General features: G+C 43.9%; 1 protein-coding gene across 3 annotated transcripts in view; it reads left to right on the top strand.

Annotated features, from left to right (window-relative positions):
• SLC1A2 (solute carrier family 1 member 2) overlaps positions 1 to 21,988 on the top strand; it is a 169,834-nt gene that overhangs the window by 136,273 nt on the left and 11,573 nt on the right. For all 3 annotated transcript variants that reach the window (XM_002693523.7, XM_010812794.4, XM_005216398.5), the window contains 3 exons: positions 1,212 to 1,406; positions 5,881 to 6,015; positions 19,767 to 19,998. In XM_002693523.7, the coding sequence (XP_002693569.2) occupies positions 1,212 to 1,406; positions 5,881 to 6,015; positions 19,767 to 19,998 (562 nt within the window). The remainder of the gene's footprint in view (positions 1 to 1,211; positions 1,407 to 5,880; positions 6,016 to 19,766; positions 19,999 to 21,988) is intronic.

Below are 21,988 nucleotides of genomic sequence, written 5' to 3'. Positions count from 1 at the left end.
ACCTTTGCAAAGGTTTTTGTCTAGCCCTAATTCTGACAAGTAGAAGGGAACTATGACTAAGGCTATAAAGACAAGAGAGACAAATGTGCCGTCCACACTAGGGCTTTCTCTCAAGTCAGTTTGCTCAAGTTTGAATAAGAAAAAAGAGAATGGCTCACAAGGTATTCCCATGGCAGTTGGAATGTTCTGCGTTGCTTTCCATATTCATTAAACTTTGAAGCAAATCCACTTGCCCTCCCATCACCTCTATCCACATGGAAATAAATAGTCTGGCTTTCAGCAACTCTTACTCTTGTAGGTCTCCTCTTTTAGAAGACACTGAACATGTCAGGAGTTCTGGCCTTTGAGATTGATTCCTATGGTCATGAATTTGCATCCCACGCCTGGGAGGAGTGGGAGTGAAGTCACTCCACATTGGGTCTTTGATTAGCTACAGAGCTTTTCTGCCCTAAGTCATAGGAGAGACTCTAGAGTTGGCAATGACCATTTATCAGGGAGTTGGAATGTCTGTGAGGATCCCCAGGGAATTTCTAGAAACTTGGATTCTTGCTGAATGGTGCTTACCATATTTCTCCAGCTTTCTCAAAATTAGCAAGCCAGCTCAGGGCAATTCCCAAGGGCTGGGTACAACCCATGTAGTTAATCTTGTTGGAAACAGTGTTTCTAGCATAAAATTATGGGTCATTCAAAAATTCCTCATTCTGTCTTACTATTAGTAGCTGATCCTTTTCCTTACCTTTATTTTGCAGCCCCATTAATGTAGGCAATCACACAGGTTTTGAATATTTAATCCAAGATGGAAACAGGGACCAAAGGGAAAGGAGAACTGAAGCCCTGAGTAGATCTCAAAAACTAGAACCAACAAAAATATTTTGCTGCCTAATTAGCATCTTAATAAGATAGAATTTGAGCCTCCAAATCAAGGGTTTTTTTGTTTGTTTCTGTTTTGTTTTTTGTTTTGCTTTATTGCTAGAATTAAAATTTATTTGGATTTAAAACATTTTTTACTGGAGTACAGAACTCTATTCAATACTGTGTAATGGCCTATATGGCAAATCAGTGGGTTTTAATTTAGTTCTAGATGCTGCTTTTTTCAAGTCACATTGTTTGATTGGAACAAAGAACAAAAGCTTTGTGGTGGCATTTCAGATCGTGCTTCGTCCTGCTTCTCTAAAGTGGACATAACTCTCGTCTCTCTTGTTATCCCTTAGTGCTGGAACTTTGCCTGTCACCTTCCGCTGCTTGGAAGAAAATCTGGGGATTGATAAGCGTGTGACTAGATTTGTCCTGCCAGTCGGAGCAACCATTAACATGGATGGTACGGCCCTTTATGAAGCGGTGGCCGCCATCTTTATAGCCCAGATGAATGGCGTCGTCCTAGACGGAGGCCAGATTGTGACCGTAAGGTGAGTGAAGTGCGTGGGGTGAAGCACTGAAACAACCCTTTACCTTTTTGTCCCTTCCACACTAATTCCGTTTCACAGAGGCCACTTCAGTTTCAGTTATCCGGGTAGAAGGATGGTGAAAGACATAAACGAGAAGAGGAATTATTGGCAAGCTCAAAGGGAAGATTGGAAGAGGAATGAAGCAGGCTCACACTAATGTCTTCTGTTTGTATTACCTATGTGAAATTGCTTCAGAAATTTGATATTAATTGATTTTTAACCATCGCATGATGTTCCATGGCAGTTGCTTCTATGTTTATTTAATAGATGAAGAAGCACAGGCTTCAGTCCAAAGCTGTAATACTGTCAGTAATGAGCCAGAAGGGCTGTTACTGGGACCAGCATCAACTGACTCTGGATCCAGTTTTTCTTAAAATATGCTCCCTTCAGCATTCCAGGGAATGACAGCATAACTGATAAAGTACTTGGAGGAAGAGATTCCTCAATGTAGCACATAACATTTTATTACAAATAAATAATAATTTTTTTGTTTTTGCTAAAGTCATTTTATCTATGTAATTATCATTTTTAAAAATTCAGAAAGAATATTTTTCCAATATGTCATTAAAGACATATTGCTTCTCTGCAGACTTAAAGATCACACCTACTTGTATGTATTAATTTATCTAATCCTAACAACCATCCTAGGAGGTATGTACTTTTTCAGTCAGCTCAGGCTGTGTAACAAAATACCACAGACTATTTGGCTCAAACAGAAGGTGTTTATCTCTTACAGTTCTGGAGGATGGGAAGTCCAAGATTAAGGTGCCAGTGGGTTCAGCCCCTGAAGAATGTCCTCTTCCAGATTTGCAAGTAACAGCCTTCTAGATGTTCACTCACATGGCCTTACCTTGGTACCTGGAGAGAGACAGCAAGTTCTCTTATGTCTCCTCTTACAAGGGCACTAATCCCACCATGAGAACTCTACCTTCATGACCGAGGCTCCATCTCCAAGTACCATCACATTGGAGATTAGGGCTTCAACAAATGAATTTGGGGAGGATGCACCTCAATCTATAGCAGTACTCTAAAGGAGCCTCAATTTCAAACAATAGGACAATAATCACGTATTCTAGGGTGGTTTAGAGCACCATGCCTGATATGTAGTTACCTGTCAATAAATCTTAGCTACTAGTATTATTACTATTATTGATGCTTATTAATCAAATACAGTACTCCTAGCATATGACAGAAAAATGTGACAGTGATATAGTGAGTAACATGATGTTACTCAGTGGAAAACATGCTTTACGTCAAATTATCAAGCCTTCTAAGTCATGTCCTAACAGATTGTGTATAGGACTGCCAACCTCCCTTCCTTTTAAATTCAAAGACAAACCAACCTCCCTTACTTTAAAATTCAAAGACAAACCAACCTCCCTTACTTTAAAATTCAAAGACAAATGGGGCTTTTTAATGTCTCTGAAGTCTCTCATTGATGAAGCAACCATGCTTCCCATCAAGCCCACATCATTAGATGAGAACTTGCAGATCGGACCAGGTGACTGAGATAGTGCTTGAATTATTTAAATCTACCCTTTATTTTAATAATGATAGTACTGAGAATTTTCACAGGACAAAGGATAAAGTTGGCCAAATATATTTAATAGTGGTGCCCCTGGCAAGTTCAATCAACTCTGCTGTTTGTAGACATCACAAGGGCTATCTCTGGGAGACACCCCCCACCAAGGAGTATATGTAGTTCATATACTCCATATGTAGTATATGTATATGTAGTATATGTAGTTAGATAGTTTCCTGGCTGCTACATAGTATGTGTAGTGTATGTAGTTCCAATTTAGTCAGAGGAAAATAGCCAAGTCTAGCTTCATTGCTGTGCTTCCAAGTACATTTCTCGTCTTCTCAGTTCCCTGCATGTAGCAAAACAGTGGCCAGGAATTCTCAGCAAATTTGTTAAGTCTTAGAGTTCAATGTGCGGAGAAGGCAATGGCACCCCACTCCAGTACTCCTGCCTGGAAAATTCCATGGGTGGAGGAGCCTGGTAGGCTGCAGTCCATGGGGTCGCTAGGAGTCGGACACGACTGAGCGACTTCACTTTCACTTTTCACTTTCATGCATTGGAGAAGGAAATGGCAACCCACTCCAATGTTCTTGCTTGGAGAATCCCAGGGGTAGGGGAGCCTGGTAGGCTGCCGTCTATGGGGTCACACAGAGTCAGACACGACTGAAGTGACTTAGCAGTAGCAGTGGCAGAGTTCAATGTGAGGAGGGATCAAGAGACATAAAAAGGCAGCATGGCATTGGAATCGAGCAGACGAGTACTCAAATCCCAGCAGACCATGTTCAAGCTGAGTGACCCTAAGTTTCTCCACCTGTCCAATTGATGGTACAGCCAGATGTACCTTACAGGGTTACTGTGAGGTTCTGCTGCAATTAATGTGTGTGTGGTATCTTGTACAACATCCAAAAACCAGCCAGAGAAGTGAGCCAGAGGAGCAGAATGATGTGAAAATCTGGAAGGGATAAAGAGAGGGAAGATCTCCACCTAGGGGCTATTGCAGGGCTTAGAATTCCATAGACACCCCGCCTATGTTCAGGTCAGGGAGTGACAGATGGAGGAACAGAAAGAGAACCAACTTCCAGGAAGATTTCTTTACAGAAGTTTGTCTCACACAACCAAGGGGTAACAATGTGGGCACAGCACCCAGGGATGTGCAAGAGTGACTCACAGAACAGAAGCAATTGAGGTTGCGAAAAAAACAGCCTCAGCCGAGACTGCTGGAACTTGGGAAGTTCCCCTTCCCTGGTGTGTTCTCTCCATCTTGGGGAAATGACTGAGAATTCCCACCTGCCAGCTCTTGGGACTTTAGGGAAGTTTTCATCGCAAAGCGGCCTCATCCTGCCCGAATTTCCCAATAAGAATAAGAATTCACATGTATTAGGGGGAGGGGAATTTGCAGTGTGCCAGCCTCTTCTAAGTGCTTAATTTCTGAGCTCCTGCATACTCCATGAGTGCGACCCCATTGTTATCTCTTATTTTACAGATAAGGGAATCAAGGCACAGAGAGGTTAAGTAAGTTGCCCAAAGTCACGTGCTTAACAAGTGGCAGAATTGGGATTTGAAGCTGGGTCGTTCAACTTGAGAACCTTCTCTGATAACCACTACTAATTACTATCTTCTATGACCTAAGTGGATGCTCCCCACCCCCCAAAATGGAGCTCTTTAAACCCTTACATCAGCTCTGTATTGCTGGGGCAGGGTAGAAGCAAAGATGGGTTCTAATCCCACCTAGGGGGAGTATCTGTTTTGTGATAAGCCTAAGTGGGGGAAGGATGGCAATATGGAAAAACCAGTGCAAATCACAAAGCCTCCTGGGAACTTTCTTTCCTCATGTGTCAGATTAGGTAAATTCAAGTTCCTTTTTACTGTAATACCAGGGTTTTGTACATGGACACGCCAATTGGCAACCCAGCTTGGGAGTCTGATTCTTTGTTTGAAGCCAGAAGACCTACTCTAAAAACTCTATAAAAACTGTAAAAAAAAAAAAAAAAAAAACAACTTTATATAACCACAGAGAAAGCAGCCCCCTTTTTCTTTTCAGCAGTCAGAAAAGCAAGTTGGGAATCCATATTTTTATAAGCTGTCTATTCATAAATGACAGCTTTTATAAATAGCATCCGGAATAGAGGGAGAAAAAGTCACTGTCCTTTGCTGGACTACAGAGGCCCTCTGGTGTCTAGGTGGGGTGCTTGAACCCTAGATTAAACTCGTTTCCAGAGACAACTTCAAAATGGCACTGGGTATGCCCTTGGCGTTCCTTGGAAAGCAAGGAATGAGATGTTTCTGGAGGAAGGGCTCCCATTGTTTTATTATCATTTCTTGGCACCCTCTTTCTGAATAATGTACTTCCCAGCCCATGGTGAAATGTCCAGGCATCTAAAGCTTAATGTCATTTGGAATTCTGTCAGTTTGTTTCCCCGATGTCCACTCAACTGAGTCTGGATATTTGCTATTCTGAGTTCTCATGTTAATGTTGGCAATGACCTCCTCAGACTCTCTTGCCACTTAGTCTAGAAGTCTCTGTTTCTCACAGAGACATAAAGACGTAAGCAGAAATGAATGCAGTGGTATTCCTGTGGAAGGATTAAGGGTGATTTGTTTTTCTTCTTTAGTATTTCCTTGCCTGCGTTTAGAGCCGTGCTTACCTTATTTGAGCCCTGTGATATATTTGGTGAATTGCATGTCATGATGGGGGCAAGACTCTGATCCATGAATCTGTAAGCTTCTATCAGATGAGCAAAACTCAAATAGACCCTATTTCCTGGCTCGTGGTACTCCAGATTCCTCTATTCCTTGGGAAGAAAAAGGGATTTTATGACTGCTGGGAAAATTAGAGCTTAAAATTGCCTGCCAGTGATGGTTTTGGCAAGGCTACTTTCTCTTCCTTTGACCTGACCTTTTTTGTTCTCACAGCCTCACGGCCACACTGGCCAGCGTTGGTGCAGCCAGTATTCCCAGTGCTGGGCTGGTTACCATGCTCCTTATTCTGACGGCTGTAGGCCTGCCGACCGAGGACATCAGCCTGCTGGTGGCTGTGGACTGGCTGCTGTAAGTGTCTGTGTGTGGTTCTGCTGGGAATGTGAATACTGCCGCCCAGGGGTGGACAAGATGCAAGGTTGCGCCAAGATCTTCGCCAGTCCCCATGACAACTCTCTCATTTCCTCTCCCCTTTCTTCCCCCTAACATTTACTGAGTGCCTCTTTGGGAACCAGAGAAGAAAAAGAATGTTTGAGAGATTCAGAGTCTAGTGGAGGAAGCAAATTAATTAAAAGCCAAAGTTAAAAGCAGAGCTACAAGGGACAAGTTACTGTTGAAGCATGCTGGGGATCTCAAAACTGAATGAACTGATTATACTGAGTGTACAAAGCACAAAAGAATATATACTGTATGATTCCGTTTATGTGATGCTCTGGAAAAGATAATATGATCTCTAGCAGTAAAAAGAGATCATGGTTGCCTGGGCCCAGAAATCGAGGCATGAGGATTAACCAGTAAGGGCACAAAGAAGGCTTTAGGAGTGATAGAAATGTTCCATAGACACAGGTATGCACAGGTGTTCACATAAATGGAAACTCGTCAAAACATACACTTAAATGGGTACATTCTATTGTATGTAAATTATACTTCAATAATGTGTATTTCTAAATTGCACACACATAGAATAGTAGAGATAGACACCCAGCCCACACTAGGATGGAAAGGCAGAGTGGAGAAATGAGGAAACAAGGGAAATGGCTACTGAATACTATGGGTCAGCTACCCTGAGTCCTTCACAGCTTTCTTTAACAACGCTAAAGAGTTGATGTTTTCGCTTCTATTTTATAAATAAGAAAACTGAGGTTTAGGGAGAATGAATAGAGATTCGACCCTCGGCCTGCTTGGGTTTGGAGGCCACCGCATTCATAATCATGGCCACATTCAAGTTTCTAAAGGTGGTGATACCTAAGCTGGACCCTAACAGGTAGGTAGACATCACCCAGGTACGCACGGGGTGGGGTGTAGGACATTCTGGTCAAGGCAAGCCTGCACAAAGGCACAGAGGCGACAGATAAAGTGGAGGCCTCTGAGTGGTTCGCTACTGTTGGAGCACGAGGTGTAAGGTAGGGCGTGGTGAAAGGTGACGTAAGGTAGACAGCCTTGAGCCCGTGCAGAGATGCTTGAACTTGACAGTGTACATGAGCCCAGCTTGCTTTCCAGTGAAGGACATTATCCTAGTGTGAGACTCACTATCTGTTCCCAAAGGTGGGTCAGTCTATCCAGATGGCCCCCAGTAGGAGGCTGGCATATTCTTGCCAAGGCCTTACTGGGGCTCTGATGTTCTATGGGATGTACACTGATACTTCCAGTCCAGTCCTGGCACTCCATGACAAGGGCCAGCCCTTGGCTTCAGAGTCAGAGCCTCGGAATGACAAGTGCAGAGATCCAAAGTGTTCACACTTAATTTTGTAAAATTGCCCTACCTGCCAGTAGCGATTTTTCTGACATTTATTGACATAGATTTTAAGAGCCAGAAGCCACATTTTATGTACTTGAGTTCCTCTATGCTAAAGAAGTTCCACTTCTCTACAAGCACCCTTCCGAAGAGAGAAACATGCAAGTGGCCGAAGGGAAGAAGGACATCGTGGAAGGTTAGAAGGAAGCCTGGTCTTTCCAGAAAACTTGCCTGTTCTTGAGGTTTAGTTAGAAATGAGAAGTAGACAGAATCTGTTCAACTCAGGAGGGGCACAGATCTTCCTGACTGGTTCTTCTGTCACCAGAGAAATACCCTGGAAATGCCTTTCAGGAGATGAATCTTATCTGTCCCTGCCCGTCTCTTTCAATGGGGGTAGTTCTCTGTGCCCTGTGCTGGCCCCAAGGGGCAGGCTTTCTCATGATGTCCATCCAAACAAGGCAGGTATGGGGGCAGCTGAGATTGGTTGGTGGGGGTTGGTGGAAGGATTTGGAGAAAATAGGATAAGAGAGACTAAGGTGGGGTTGGTTTTGGTTAGGAGGAGGACAAAGTGGAAATAAAGACGTTGTGGCAACTGTTGGGGACAGAGCACAGAGCAGGAGCTCAATAATTGCACGCTAAAGTGACACGCAGAGCTGCTTTGTGACAACCAGGGGCCTTTCCACACATGAAGAATGACACAAGAAACTATTGAAGTCCCAGCTGCTTCCCTTGTGACTTTAGCCTCCTCTGCCTCTGTGACCTTTGAACTTTTGTTGTTAGGGTCCGTTGCCTGCTCCAGACACATTGCCTACTCTCTTCTTGGACTTGTTGCCAAGGCCTGAAGCTGCCCCCCATTATAATGCAAATTCATTTAAGTGGAAAAATGCGCTTGATTTATCAGGAATGAAGAAAAGGAGCTGGTCTTTACACCATGCTCTTTACATTGGTTTACAGCTAATCCATAAAGAGCACAGTGGTGTGTTTCACAGATGAGGAGACCAAAGGTCCGAAGGCACAGGGTGGCTTGTGCGGCCTGGTCAGGGCCCTTCACCCCACCCCACACGGGCGCAAAGGGGTCCAGAATCAGAGAGGTTGGGAAAAACAGGCTGATTCGGGGCACCCCTCGTGCTACATTCTAACCAGAGAATTTTTTGTCTGACTTGTTTTTTTTCCCCCTCTCTCAGGATTAAAACAAAACAGAACAAGGAGGTTGAGTGGGGACAAGCAGGGTACAATGAAGGTCTCAGCTACTCTTAGGCTTCAAGTCCTCCGGCCTCCTTGGATCGGCCACTGTGGGCTGGGCTTCCTGGCAGTCATCTTCTTCCAAGCCTCTTGGAGGAGAGTCAGCTCGTGAAACATGCACGACCCTGCCTCCTCCTGACCTAAATGTCAGCGAATGGGCGCTCCCAGGCTCACACCTGCCCCCAGAGCAAGGTGTCCTCATTCTGGAGGTGAAACGTGCTAGCGGGAGGGAGTTGGCTGAACAACAGCAAAAACATGATGATCCGGTTGGATTAACTCTATTGATGAGATTGCATATGAGAAAACGTCATTGCAGGCTGCAGCTGGAAAGGGTAGAGTGATTGAAGAACACGCTTCTAGTTCTGGGGTCTGATCTCAGAGGGAAAGAGGCTCTGTGATCAAGGGGAGAAAGCCAGAGGCCTGGGTCTGAACTCTGCACTTACTCCTGGTAGGACCGTGGGCTAGGTACTTACTTTCTGGATTCAACTGTGTCATGCGGACGATGGGAGCAGTAAACCTACCAGCTTGAAAGCACAGTCTAGACCCCTGTGCCCTTGAATGCCCTTCCAGTTTTAAGACCCAGACTAGGATTCTGCTGGTGATGGATGTTTATATACAAATGAGCATGAACATTCCTTTTCAGAAGCAAAGAGAAAGGGAGGGTAGAGGATCCTGGGAAAGTGTGCAGGGGTCTGTAGCTAGGTCAGATCTGCTTTGAATTAGTAACGGTTCCACATTCTTTCTCACCAGCAAGAGGAGTTCTGGAAACACACTCTTGGTCATGGGCTCCATGGCTGTCGGATGCCCTTCAGTGTGTGAGTGGGGCAGGGGGATGGGTTGAGAGAGGGGTGCAGGGGGCTCTGGTTTTTCCCTGGTGATGTAGTCTGTGCAGGAGACAAAGAAAAGCAGGACATTTCTTTTCCTCCCCAGGTTTGTGAGGTTTGTAAGCTTTCATAACTCTAGCAATTTTTCAATTTAGAACCAAACAAAGCCCACAGTGACATTTAATGTGCCATGCCATTTGCCAACTGCTGGAGGTCAGCCAGCCACATTACTGTCTGCCAAGCCCTGGATGATTTTCAATGAGCAGGCTTAGCTGCTCTGTAAATGTCATGGTGAAAACCAAGATTCTGGGCCCTGCAAGTGTCCGAGTCCTAGAACACTGGATGGGAGGGGCTGGTAAAATCAGAACCTCCCCCAGGGTCCAAGAAGCCCTTTGCGTCAGGAGTCCTTGGCAGATGTTTATGAATCCTTACTGACATCCCCCCTCTCTGTGAAGGCGTCAGGATGGAAGGAAAACTGGGGGATCAGTACCAGACTTGCCTGCTTAGTCACTCAGTCGTGTCCAACTCTTTGCAACCCCATGGACTGTAGCCTGCCAGGCTCCTCAGTCCATGTGATTTTCCAGGCAAAAATACTGGAATGGGTTGCCATTTCCTCCTCCAGAGAAATCTGTACCTGGCTATGATCAATTAATTGTAAACACCAATGCCCTCAGACCAGCCAGGGACCGACCCAGGGATTGAACCCACATCTCAGTGTGTCTCCTACATTGCATGTGGGTTCTTTACCACCAGCGCCACCCAGGAAGCCAGTACCAGGGAAAGGTGATAAATAACTGAGTCAGACCACAGGTGGGAAAAGGAAAGCCAGGTGGACCTACAGCCCGGTTATCACATAGGACTGCTTATGAGATTGTTTCTGGGGACGTGTTTGCTCATTGGAGATATAGTTGAGTTCTTTCCTTATAAGGAAGCCTAAGGGGGGCCTCCACCCTGCAGGGGGCACCCTGAAGTTCCCCCATTAGCCTCCCAGAGGGAAGAGAGCTTTGGTTCTCAAACGTGAGTAGGCACTCAACCTACTGGAGAGTCAGAAGATCTGGGGAGGGGCCCAAGAAGTGGCTTGTCTAACAAATTCCCAGAGGATGCTGATGATCAATCCAGGGACCTCAGCTCCAGAAGCAATGGAGCAGAGCAGAGGTAGAGAAGGGGGAGCAGGAGTTCCTGACTGTGGTATGTGAGCATCTCTACTCTTTTCTGAGCTCCAGCTGACATTGGGGGCATCCATTCAATGAAAGGAGATCAAGAGGACCCCGGACTCTGATAACTAACATTCAGTGTCAGACATTGTTCTCTACGTGTCACATGGACTTGTTTAAAAACTTGCAGCAAATTATGAGGCAGTAGTAATACTATCCCTGTTTTACACTTAAGAAAACTGAGGCTTAGAGCAAAGAAATATATCCCAATTTAGTAGGTCTTAAAGGGCTGACGTGGGATTTAAACCCAGACCATCTGGCTGTTCCTTGGGTGTCCCAGGCTTGCCCATCTACATTTTCATTAGCTCATTTAAGACATGCACACATGCATATTTACACACACTTAGCTGAGGTAACCCCTGCTCTGTGTCTGGTGGAAAAGAAAACCAATTCCTATGCATACCATACCTCTGAAGAGTCTACAGGTTTATGTTTAAGCCTTTTGCTTCAATTTCCTACTTCCACTGACTTCTCCTCTTTTCTGCATCTTACCTCATCTTTCATTTTTTTGTCATCCTTTAGCATGCCAGCCTTACCCTTTTTGATTAAGTCCTTCTCTCCCCTGCCAAAGTGTTCCTGACTCAACGCAGTGTAATTCCCCATCGAGGGAGTGGGGTGGAGGTGGGTCACATTTTAATGCATTACAAAAGAAATATATATATATATATATATATATATATATATATACACTCATGGAAAGATTAGAGGAGGGGCCAAGCTCAGAAGAGCTATAAAATGAGAAAGAAAAATCTCCTTTTCCTTGCAGCTGCATCTTGAAAAGGAGCAGAATATGAGACTCCCCAAAATGCTGGTTAGCATGTGGCTTATTTTAAGCCGAAAGTGGTCAGGACCCATCAGACTAAGGACAAGCTTTTTTCCTCCTCCTTAACTGACTGAAAGGATTTAGAAGGAAGCCTATACCAGGAAGAACTCTATTACCAGAGAGAACTTTTTTCACTGGAGAGGCTTATCTGCATGGCCGGGCAAACATTTGTTTACCAAATATTTGCTCTTCCTGTGAGCTGTCTTCCTGTCCTTTCAAGCCCCAGACCCTTGTCCCCTTCCTTCCCTCAGGATGGCATGTAAGCCTCAATTACCTGACTGCCTTTGAGTCTCCTATTTTATTAAGGCTCAGGCATATACAAAATTACATTTTCCCATTAATCTCTTATGTAGATTTAATTATTAGACCAGCCAAAGAGTCTAGAAGGGAAGAAGGGAATTTTTTTTCTTCCCCTATTATCTCGTGTTTCTCTTGTATCAGAATAATAATTTATGGAAAGTAAAAACTTAATAATAGGCATCTATTTTCTTTTTGAAACATCCTTTGGTGTACCCCACCCCTGGGAATCTCTTCCTGCACCTGTTTAGTTCCAGTCTCTGCCTACCTGGCTGGTCCTCCTCACTCTCCACCTCTGTGTCTTTCCTCAGTTCTCAAGACACTGCTCTCATTTTGCTCTGCAAGGGAATCTGGGCTGTGTCTCCCTCTTCCTTTTTCTAGATCTCACCCAGTGTCCGAACTTTTTACCACTGCAATAGCCAGCCGGAGGTTTGGTGAACAGAAGGCAGTTCTCTTTCTAGGGTTAATCTGCTTCCCCTTCTTAAACAATGATCCATCCCCACCCTGCCTCCTTCACATACCCGCTTACCTCCTTTCCAGCCCTCCTCCCCTCCTGCCCGTGTCATAAACAAATACAACATGGTATCCACTCTGAAAGGGCTTGTAGTCTGGTCATGGGGACAGATGTGGTCAGAAAATCCCAACAGAGGTAGGTACAGAGGAGGAACGTCTAAGACGTTATGAAGGAATAAGAGAGGAAGTGATTTGCTCCCCTTTGTGCTTGGACCAATGATGAGGGTGGTGATGCAGTTAGGGCTGAGCACTGAACTTCGGTCAGGTGCTCTGTGAAGGCTTTTATAGGCAGTTTGGTCCAAGACTTCTCAGAGGTTGAGCACTTCTGTGGGTTAGCCGTTGTTATCTTTTCAACACGCTTGGAAGTGGATACTGCTTTCCATATTTTACAAATGAGAAAACTGAGCAGAAAAACCAAACAACCTTCTCTGCTGGAGCCAGGATTGCAATCCAGGCTCAAATCCAAAATTCAGTGTCCTGTGGTTCCTTCCTGCCTTCCCTAATCGCATGTGGTCTGAGCCCTCTGATGCCCAGAATGGTGCCAGCCTTTGCAAGGTCTGGGGCCTCAGGTGACCTGTCTGCCACATTGTGCACCCACATCCTGAGAGGCAGACACAATGGTTTGTTTCTATGAGTATTAGGCTGGCTCATATGAAATGGCCAATAGTTGGCCTTTCTGAAAGAAAGTGAAAGTCTCTCAGTCTGACTCTTTGTGACCCCATGGACTTTACAGTCCATGGAATTCTCCAGGCCAGAATACTGGAGTAGGTAGACTTTCCCTTCTCTAGGGGATCTTCCCAACCCAGGGATTGAACCAGGTCTCCTGCATTGCAGGCGGATTCTTTACCAGCTGAGCCACAAGGGAAGCCCAAGAACACTGGAGTGGGTGGTTGGCCTTTCTAGACTTATAAAAACGGCAGTTTCATAGGGTTCACTCCAGTACAAGGCACAAGTTGAATTGTTAGTGACCCTGGATCTGTTCTTCTGTGAATAAGACTTTCAGACAATCCCACCATCTTCCTGCCAGACTATTCTTCTGTGAATAAGACTTTCAGACAATCCCACCATCCTCCTGCCAGACAATTTAGACTGAGAGAAGGAGAAAGAGAGAGCACCTTGGCAATTTTTTTTCTTGCAAGAAACCCGACCCAGTGCCTCAGCATGAAAGAGCGTCATCAAGTCCCCATTTTGGTTTTCATTCCCGGAACTCCAAAGAATAGCTATATCATTTTGTGAATTCATTCAATTAAAAGCTCACGTCTTTCCCCTTCTCATGGTCTGGACATGCCATATCCAGACCAGAGAATAACAGGAATCACTCTAAAATTCTTTGTACGAAGCAGCCTAAAAACCTCCTGAGATCAGTGGGGTTTCATGAACAATTGGGGCTGTTGGGAGAGAAAATGAAAGCATTTGTCTGTGGAGAAATTTTCCACACGTGAGCCATAAACCCCCATATCCCGCTCTTGGCTGGAGTCGGACTTCCCCAGAGTCGGTCAGATATTCCCCTGGTGGCCTCAAAAGCAAACCCAGACTTCTCTCTTCTGCCTGCCTCTACCGTTCTGTCTCCTCAGCTTCGCAGTCAGGCATCTTGAATGAGGTGCTTCTGCACAGTGTTCCCCTCTTCCTTGCCTCTCATGTAAACTTCTTCCAGTGGAGAGCTGGCTTCCGGCCCTGCCTGGGGATTGAAGCTACCCTTGCCAGGTTGATCATGGCCTCTTCATTGCTGAAGCCAAGAGGCACTTCTTTTCCTCATCTTACCCGACCTCCAGGCAGTCATGGGTGCTTCCCCTAGCCTCTTCTAAATTCCTGCCACCTTTGCAGGCTCTTATTCCTTTGCCCATTCCTTAACTATTTTGTCTTCCTCAGGGACTAGATTATTTGTCTTCCTCAGGACTAGATTATCTGCTTGATTCACTTTACTTTCTCTCCAAGGATGAACTGAACCTGCCTTGGCACTCACCCATGGCCTCCTTAGGGGTTGACTCTTCATTCACTACCTGCAGCTCAGATATCTGTCCTGACCTTTGCTCCATGTTCCCAGTCATTTGCGGGACATTTCCCATTGGCTGGGTCGCAGTCCTCACATTTACTCTGGCACCAGAATCTTTTTCCTCCCAACCAGTCATGCCCCCTACATGTGGTAGCCTTGTCCTTTGGTTGCCCAAACCAGAAACTTGAGAGGAATTCTCGACTCTTTTTGTTTGTTTCTTTTCCATAATCAATCAGTCCTCAAGTCCTGTAATTCTGTCTCCTGCTTCTTGTTGTTAAGTCGCTAAGTCATGTCCAACTCTTTGCGACCCCATGGACTGCAACACACCAGGCTTCCCTGTCCTTCACTGTCTCAGAGTTTGCTCAGATTCATGTCCACTGAGTTAGTGATGCTATCTAACTGTCTCTCAGGTTCATCTTTCTCTGTATCTACCACAGAGAAGATCTACAGATCTTCTCTGTATCTATCTTTACTAAACAGATTCTGCTTTTTCAGTCTTGCCATTCTTTATAGTGAAACAAGTGTGATGCTTCCCTTCCTGTCACACTTGGGGTAAAGTCCTAAGCCTTGCACTTGACTGATAAGGCCATATGTGATTTGGTCAGTCCTTTCCTTCCACTCCCACTGTACTCATTAGCCATCCTGAATGCTCCTGAGAGTACCTACCTCTTAGAGTTCACACGTATTAGTTCTCTCTTCTCTCTAGCTCATCATCTCAGATCCACCCTTAGTGCCTAACTCAAGACACTTCGATTCCAGCCATTGGTGAGACCCCAGTGTAAATAAAGTGCCCTGCCTACAAAACCCAAGAACATCCAGTACTTATTCCTATTAGAATATTTATCTTATTCTAGTGGAGGATACAGACAAGTAAAGAGAGTGTGAGTTTTCACAGAAAAGAGAGCATAGGAAGGATCTTTTCTTGTTCTTTACTCTTTGGACACTTGGCATAGTGCACACACTAAAATGCTCATTATGTATTTGTTGAATGAATCAATAAACCATTGGGTTGGTCAAAAAGCAATTCAGATCTTTCTATAAGATAGTATGGAAAAACCCAAATGAACTTTTTGGCCAACCCAATAACAAAGAGCTCAGCAAGTATTAGAGTCCACATTCTTATCTTGTTTCCACTTGACCGGGGATCCTGGTGGGCTGCCGTCTATGGGGTCGCACAGAGTCGGACACGACTGAAGTGACTTAGCAGCAACCACTTTCAAACTTAGCCATTTTTCCAATCAGGGCTGTCTGGCTCCTGAGTGCTTTGTGTCATATGGTGGACAGTAGATTCTAGAGTCACACTGCCTGTGTCCAGATTTGGTTCTGTGACTCTACAAGGGGGTGTGACTTTGAAAAGCCACGTAATCTCTTTCAACCTCAGTGTTTCCATCTCTTAAATTTGGATAATAGTCCTTCTTATAGAGTTATGGTGAGGATTAAATAAGGCAATATCTATAAAGTGTATTCCTATTCATATAAATGTGAGGAATCACCACATTTCAGCATCATCATCAGGCTTTCCCAGTCGCATGGGATGGCAACTAGTTGGACACAACTTAGCAACTAAACAACGACTGTGATCATCACCACCACCATTACTTTGGTCCCTCTATTTGCCAATAAGACAGATTCTTCTGGGCCATGAGATGAGTGGGTATTCAGAGCGTTCTTCTTGGAGGCTTTAGTTCTCTTCAGAATTAACAGTTAACCAGGAGTGCAGAGCATAGGCCAAGAGGGATGGGAAGTATAGTTGAAAAACGACAAAGTAGACTACAACTCTCTGAGGAATAAATAACTCAGCTGGTTAGTTGGGAGTGCCGCCTTAGGAACTGGCCTATAAATAGGGTTGATGTTTCAAAGGGAGACAGTAACTTAAGCAGGCATGTTTGGATGGTCTACCTAGGAGGTGCCAAAAGAGTATAACAATTGACTTAATAAGATTAACAGTAATAGTATGAAAGCGAAAGTGTTAGTCACTCAGTTGTGTCTGACTCTGCAACCCCCTGGACAGTAGCCCTCCAGTCTCCTCTGTCTATGGAATTTTCCAGGCAAGTATAATGGAGTGGGTAGCCACTCCCTTCTCCAGGACATCTTCCCAGACCAGGGATGAAACCCAGGTCTCCTGCATTGCAGGCAGATTCTTTACCATCTGAGCCGCCAGGGAAGCCCAGTAATGATGGTAGCTCACATTTATGTGAACAGGAATATACCTTATAGATATTACCTTATTTAATCTTCACCATAATTCTATTAGAAGTAAAAGTATACAACATGCAATAATTAATTTTGTGAGTTCTCAGTAAATGTCTGGAACTATTCTAAGAATTATGTTATTTTATTTAATCTTCACAACAACCCTTCTGTAAGGAACATTTTTTTATTATTATTTCCATTTTATAGATGAGACAACCAAGGCTCACAAACATGTATGATCAGGGTTGTCCAACAAGTAAAGGGAAAAGCTGGCATTTGAATCCAAGTTAGCTTGCCTCCAGAATCCAAGCTTTTCCTTTCTTTCTTTCTTTTTGGTTGCTCTGGGTCTTCGTTGTTGAATGCAGGCTTTCTCTAGTTGCAGGGGGTGGGGGTTACTATTCACTTCATTGCATGGATTTCTCATCCCATGGCTTCTCTTGTTGCAGAGCACAGGCTCTAGGCATGCAGCCTTCAGTGGTTGTGGCTCATGGACTCTAGACCCTGGGACTCAGTGGCTGTGGCTCATGGGCTTAGTTTCTTGGGTTCATGTTGGATCTTCCCAGACCAGGGATCTAACCCGTGTCCCTTGCATTGGCAGGCGAATTCTTATCCACTGTGTCACCTGGGAAGTCCCAGGCTTTTTCTTACTACATAATTCCATCTCATCTCCTTATATTGGGGCTTCTTAGTGATCTCCATGTCAAGTGCCTGAGACTTATAGATGACCTCAAGACCCAGTCTTCATTCATATTAAGACTATCACTCTGAGGTAGATTCTCTAAACAGAAGGGAGAGCAAGAACTTTCTCAGATATAGAGATGTCCCTGAGAGTTGAAGCGGGCTGTGATCTGTATTTTTTTCATGGACAGTATCTTCCTGCTCGAAACCAGAAGGACGGCTGGCTCCCAAGCTCCTTGCAAGAGAACCAAGCCAGACTCCTTCTACTGCAACTTCATAATGACCGGGCTTCCCTGGTAACAGAGCTGGTAAAGAATCCACTTGCAATGTAGGAGACCAGGGTTCGATTCCTGGGTTGGGAGGATCCCCTGGAGAAGGGATAGATTACCCACTCCAGTATTCTTGGGCTTCCCTGGTGGCTCAGATGATAAAGAATCCTCCTGCAATGTAAGAGATATGGGTTTGATCCCTGGGTTGGGGAGATCCCCTGGAGAAGGGAATAGCTACCCACTCCAGTATTCTGGCCTGGAGAATTCCATGGACAGAGGCACCTGGCAGGCTACATACAGTCCATGGGGTTGCAAAGAGTCAGACATGGTTGAGTGACTTTCACTTTACATGAGAAATAGATTTGATCAGAGCAGGTAGAATTTATTTTAAGCTTTTGTTCCAAGAACCAATTAAGGTTTCCACTTTGCCTTAAACCACTTCTGGTATCCTCATTTTATTTCTTTTTTTAAATTTTGAATCGAATGCTAAAGTGCTGGGCTAAGATGTCTCGGTAGCATTTTTACTTAAACTCCTTTTTCTTTTCTTTGTGATTTTCCAGCATCCTTCTTTTTTAGAACTTTGAGTATCTCACAAATCTGGTCAAAAGGACTCTTCACACTGTTTTTAACTTATGGGTGAGAGATTACAACCTACTCTTAAGAACTTAATTAGTTTTCCCGATGCTGACATTTTGAGAGGGAGTGTTATGAGCCATCCTATTTTTTCCAAGTCAGAACTTGAGAAACAGATTTGAGGAAGGATTTTTCTCAGTCCTTCCTGGTTCAAGAGGCCCTCTGGAAGATTTTATTTTTTTCAGATTAACAGAAAGAGCAAGAGAAAGTATTTTGGTTTTTTTTCAGGGCACATCATCACTACACATATTAGTCAGGGAGGAAATTGTGACTGGGTGTCTTACCCAACAGCTGTGTCTGTGTGTATGTGTGTGTTGGGCAGAGATCCTTACAAAAAAGATAAAATTCTATTATGAGGGAATTCATAGGTGGTTACTCTTTCACAAAAAATTAATAAATAAGTAGAGGTAATCTGGACTCTTCGAACAGTTTAAATCAAGAGGACTTGCTGGACATAACTAGAAATGGCTGCTGTCTGGGTACTAATTCTGAGGTCTGGACATTGTTGTTGCTGTTCAGTCACCAAGTCATTCCAAATCTTTGTGAACCCGTGGCCTGCAGCATGCCAGGCCTCCCTGTCCTTCACCATCTCCCAGAGTTTGCCCAAGTTCATGTCCATTGAATTTCCCATCATATATGAATGGCTTAGATGGTAAAGAATCTGCCTGCAGTGCAGGAGACATGGATTCAATTCCTGGATCTGGAATATCCTCTAGAGAAGGGAATGGCAACCTACTCCAGTATTCATGCCAGAATAATCCCATGGACAGAGGAGTGTGGTGGGCTACATTCCATGGGGTTGCAAAGAGTCAGATATGACTGAAGCAACTTAGCATGTACACAGAATGTGAAGCAAAATGAAAGAAAGAGGATTCAAACTTGATTACTGGTGCTGCACGCCTTTCAGTTCAGTTTGGTTCAGTTGCTCAGTCATGTCCGACTCTTTGAGACCCCGTGAACTGCAGCATGCCAGGCTTCCCTGTCCATCACCAACTTCTGGAGCCTCCTCAAACTCGTGTCCATTGAGTCGGTGATGCCATCCAACCATCTCATTCTCTGTCGCCCTCTTCTCCTTCTGCCTTCAATCTTTCCTAGCATCAGGGTTTTTTCCAATGAGTCAGCTCCTTGCATCAAGTAACCAAGTATTGGAGCTTCAGCATCAATCCTTCCAATGAGTATTCAGGGTTGATTTTCTTTAGGGTTGACTGGTTTGATCTCCTTGCACCCAAGGAACTCTCAAGAGTCATCCCCAGCACCACAGTTCAAAAGCATCAATTCTTCAGCACTCTGCCTTCTTTATGGTCCACCTCTCATGACTACATGACTACTGGACATTGTTTCCCTCTAATTCTTCCTCCTTCCTGCCTCCTTTCTTTTCTCATGGACTCTAGAGAGTCCATTGTTTATTGGGCTTACCATTTCATTAGACATTTTGCTAGCAATTTATGTACATCATTTCGTTTAATTTTCATACAAGCTTATGAGAGAAGTACGATTGTTATCTCCAGTTGACAAACAAGGAAATCAATGCTCATGAAAGTGAAGTCACTTGGTCCAGGCCAGTCACAAGTCCAGAGTGAAAGATAGAGCTAGAACTCAACCCCAGGGCTCTCCAGTCCAGACCTTGACCTCTCAACCCTCACATCATACTGCTTCCTCACTAAGCGTGTTCTGTTCTTTGTCTCCAGGGACAGAATGAGAACGTCTGTCAATGTTGTGGGTGACTCTTTTGGGGCTGGGATTGTCTATCACCTCTCCAAGTCTGAGCTGGACACCATTGACTCTCAGCACCGAGTGCATGAAGATATCGAAATGACCAAGACTCAGTCCATTTATGATGACTTGAAGAACCATAGGGAGAGCAACTCAAACCAGTGTGTTTATGCCGCACACAACTCAGTCATAGTAGATGAGTGCAAGGTACCTTTCCCATTCATGGATATCGAGACCTGTATATAATAGTGCATGCTCAGTTTCTTAAAGCAAACACAAAAGCCCTGCATGTATTATCATCACATTTATTTTTCTAAAGAATCATATAACTCAAGCTTCGATGAGTCCCAGATCATCTAACTCTGTGTCTAACATGGCAGGAGATCAGTAAGTCTAACAGTGAAAGAGTCAGATGGTTGCTTGTTTCGTCTCTGTGATACAAAACAATCATTCTGATTCCCCTGTCCACCTACTCTGCAAATTTGATCAGTTTTGTCTGAATATTATGCTCAAGAATTTGTGGTTTCTAGGGCTTTGCTGACTTTCAGATATTCTGTTCCTCAAGTGAAACATCAAGAGAAATGCCCAGAATCACTTGATTTACGTAGCCCAAGTGTTCCTCCTAGCTGTATATCATGTATTGGTTAAAAAAAAAGAAAAAGAGAAACATGCCCACATAACTTTGCAAAGCTATCATTCTCTTAATTATTTTCATGGGAGCATGAGTTTTGACCTAGAAGCCACTTTGCTCCAAGAATGGGGAAGCAATTGTCTCCTTCAGGACAATTATCCATAGATGTCTTTTAAAAAACACGACATGTCACACATTGCCTGGCAGCACCATTATCCCTGAAGCATGGATGTTCTGGACTCTTTTCCAAGCTGTTGGATGCTAAGTCTTAAAGCTCAATGGGCTCTGTCTTGCCTTCATTGTAACTAACTTGACATTGTCAAAGACTGAGTGTCATGACCAGAGTGAAGCAAACTTGGAGAAACCCCGGCAGGTGAGCAAGGTCAACTTTGGAGGGTCTAGACAGCAGTTGAGGACAATCCGAACCCAACACAGGTTTCTGAGACCTTTTTGACTCCTGTTGATCTCATTTAAAAATTAATTTCTCCCTATGTTTCTGGGTCATTCCGAATATATGCCAGACAACTAAGGATGACATAGAAGCAATTCTCTTTATTGGACTATAACATAGTCCAGTGGCTCATCCCCTCTGTATCAGCTACATTGTGCATAAATTTTCTAATGAAAATTAGGGAGGGATCCCACTCATCAAGAGGCAATTGCATAAATCAATTAACTCTGTGAAAACAATTAAAACTGTTGGAAATTAAGATGGACCTAAATGGTAAACTCCATTCTCCTGGAAAGTCAGTGTTTTCCACATCTAAATGAATATGCTGGATTATTCTCCATCAAAACGTTAGTTTTGGTCAACAAGAGTCAGTACTTCATGGAATAGGTTTATGCTCTATTATATTTAACAAGTATTTATTGTGTGCCTTGTGGGGTTTAATTGAGCACCCCCATCTTATTCCTATGACTTCCTACATTTTGATTACTAATCACATTTTACAGAGTGCCCATAACCTGCAAAGCCCTGAATTAGGCACTGGAGGACAGCAAAATGAATGTACAATTACATAGCAAAGATACAGCTTGATCCCAATGGCTGCCATACAAGGAAATACAGTAGTATGAACCAAAATAAAATCACCATATGTATTTTTTAATTTTGCAGTTATATAATAGAAGGATCTTGGAAGTTAATTACCTTTGGAGTGACCCTTTTGGAGCATCTCAGCATACTTCTTAACAATATTGTACTGGACAAGTTTTGAGGAAGATTTGTAAGCGTGGGGATAGTTTTAGATTTCAGACTTTCCAGATTTTTTTTTTTTCCCTTAAAGGACATCAAGCATATCAGGACAAATTCCTTTCATTTTTTTAGCAAACAATTCAACCCCCAAAGGGAAATGTTGGTCTGCTCTCCCTATCACTAGGAAATAAGCCCATGAGAAAAGAAACTGTATTCCTATTTATCACTGCTGTGCCCTAAAGCAGTGCCAGGGATGCAACGGGCTCTGCAGAGATATTTACTGAGTGTATCCTTTTAGCATCCTGACCCTATGCTTTAATTCAGATAACCTTTTTTTTTTTTTTGCTGGGCTGTTCCATAGAGATAGTGGC

This window comes from Bos taurus, chromosome 15, assembly GCF_002263795.3.
Source record: "Bos taurus isolate L1 Dominette 01449 registration number 42190680 breed Hereford chromosome 15, ARS-UCD2.0, whole genome shotgun sequence".
In the NCBI taxonomy this organism is placed as follows: Eukaryota; Metazoa; Chordata; class Mammalia; order Artiodactyla; family Bovidae; genus Bos; species Bos taurus.
Note: the sequence above shows the minus strand (reverse complement) of the source record. Positions and strands in the feature narration are given on the sequence as shown.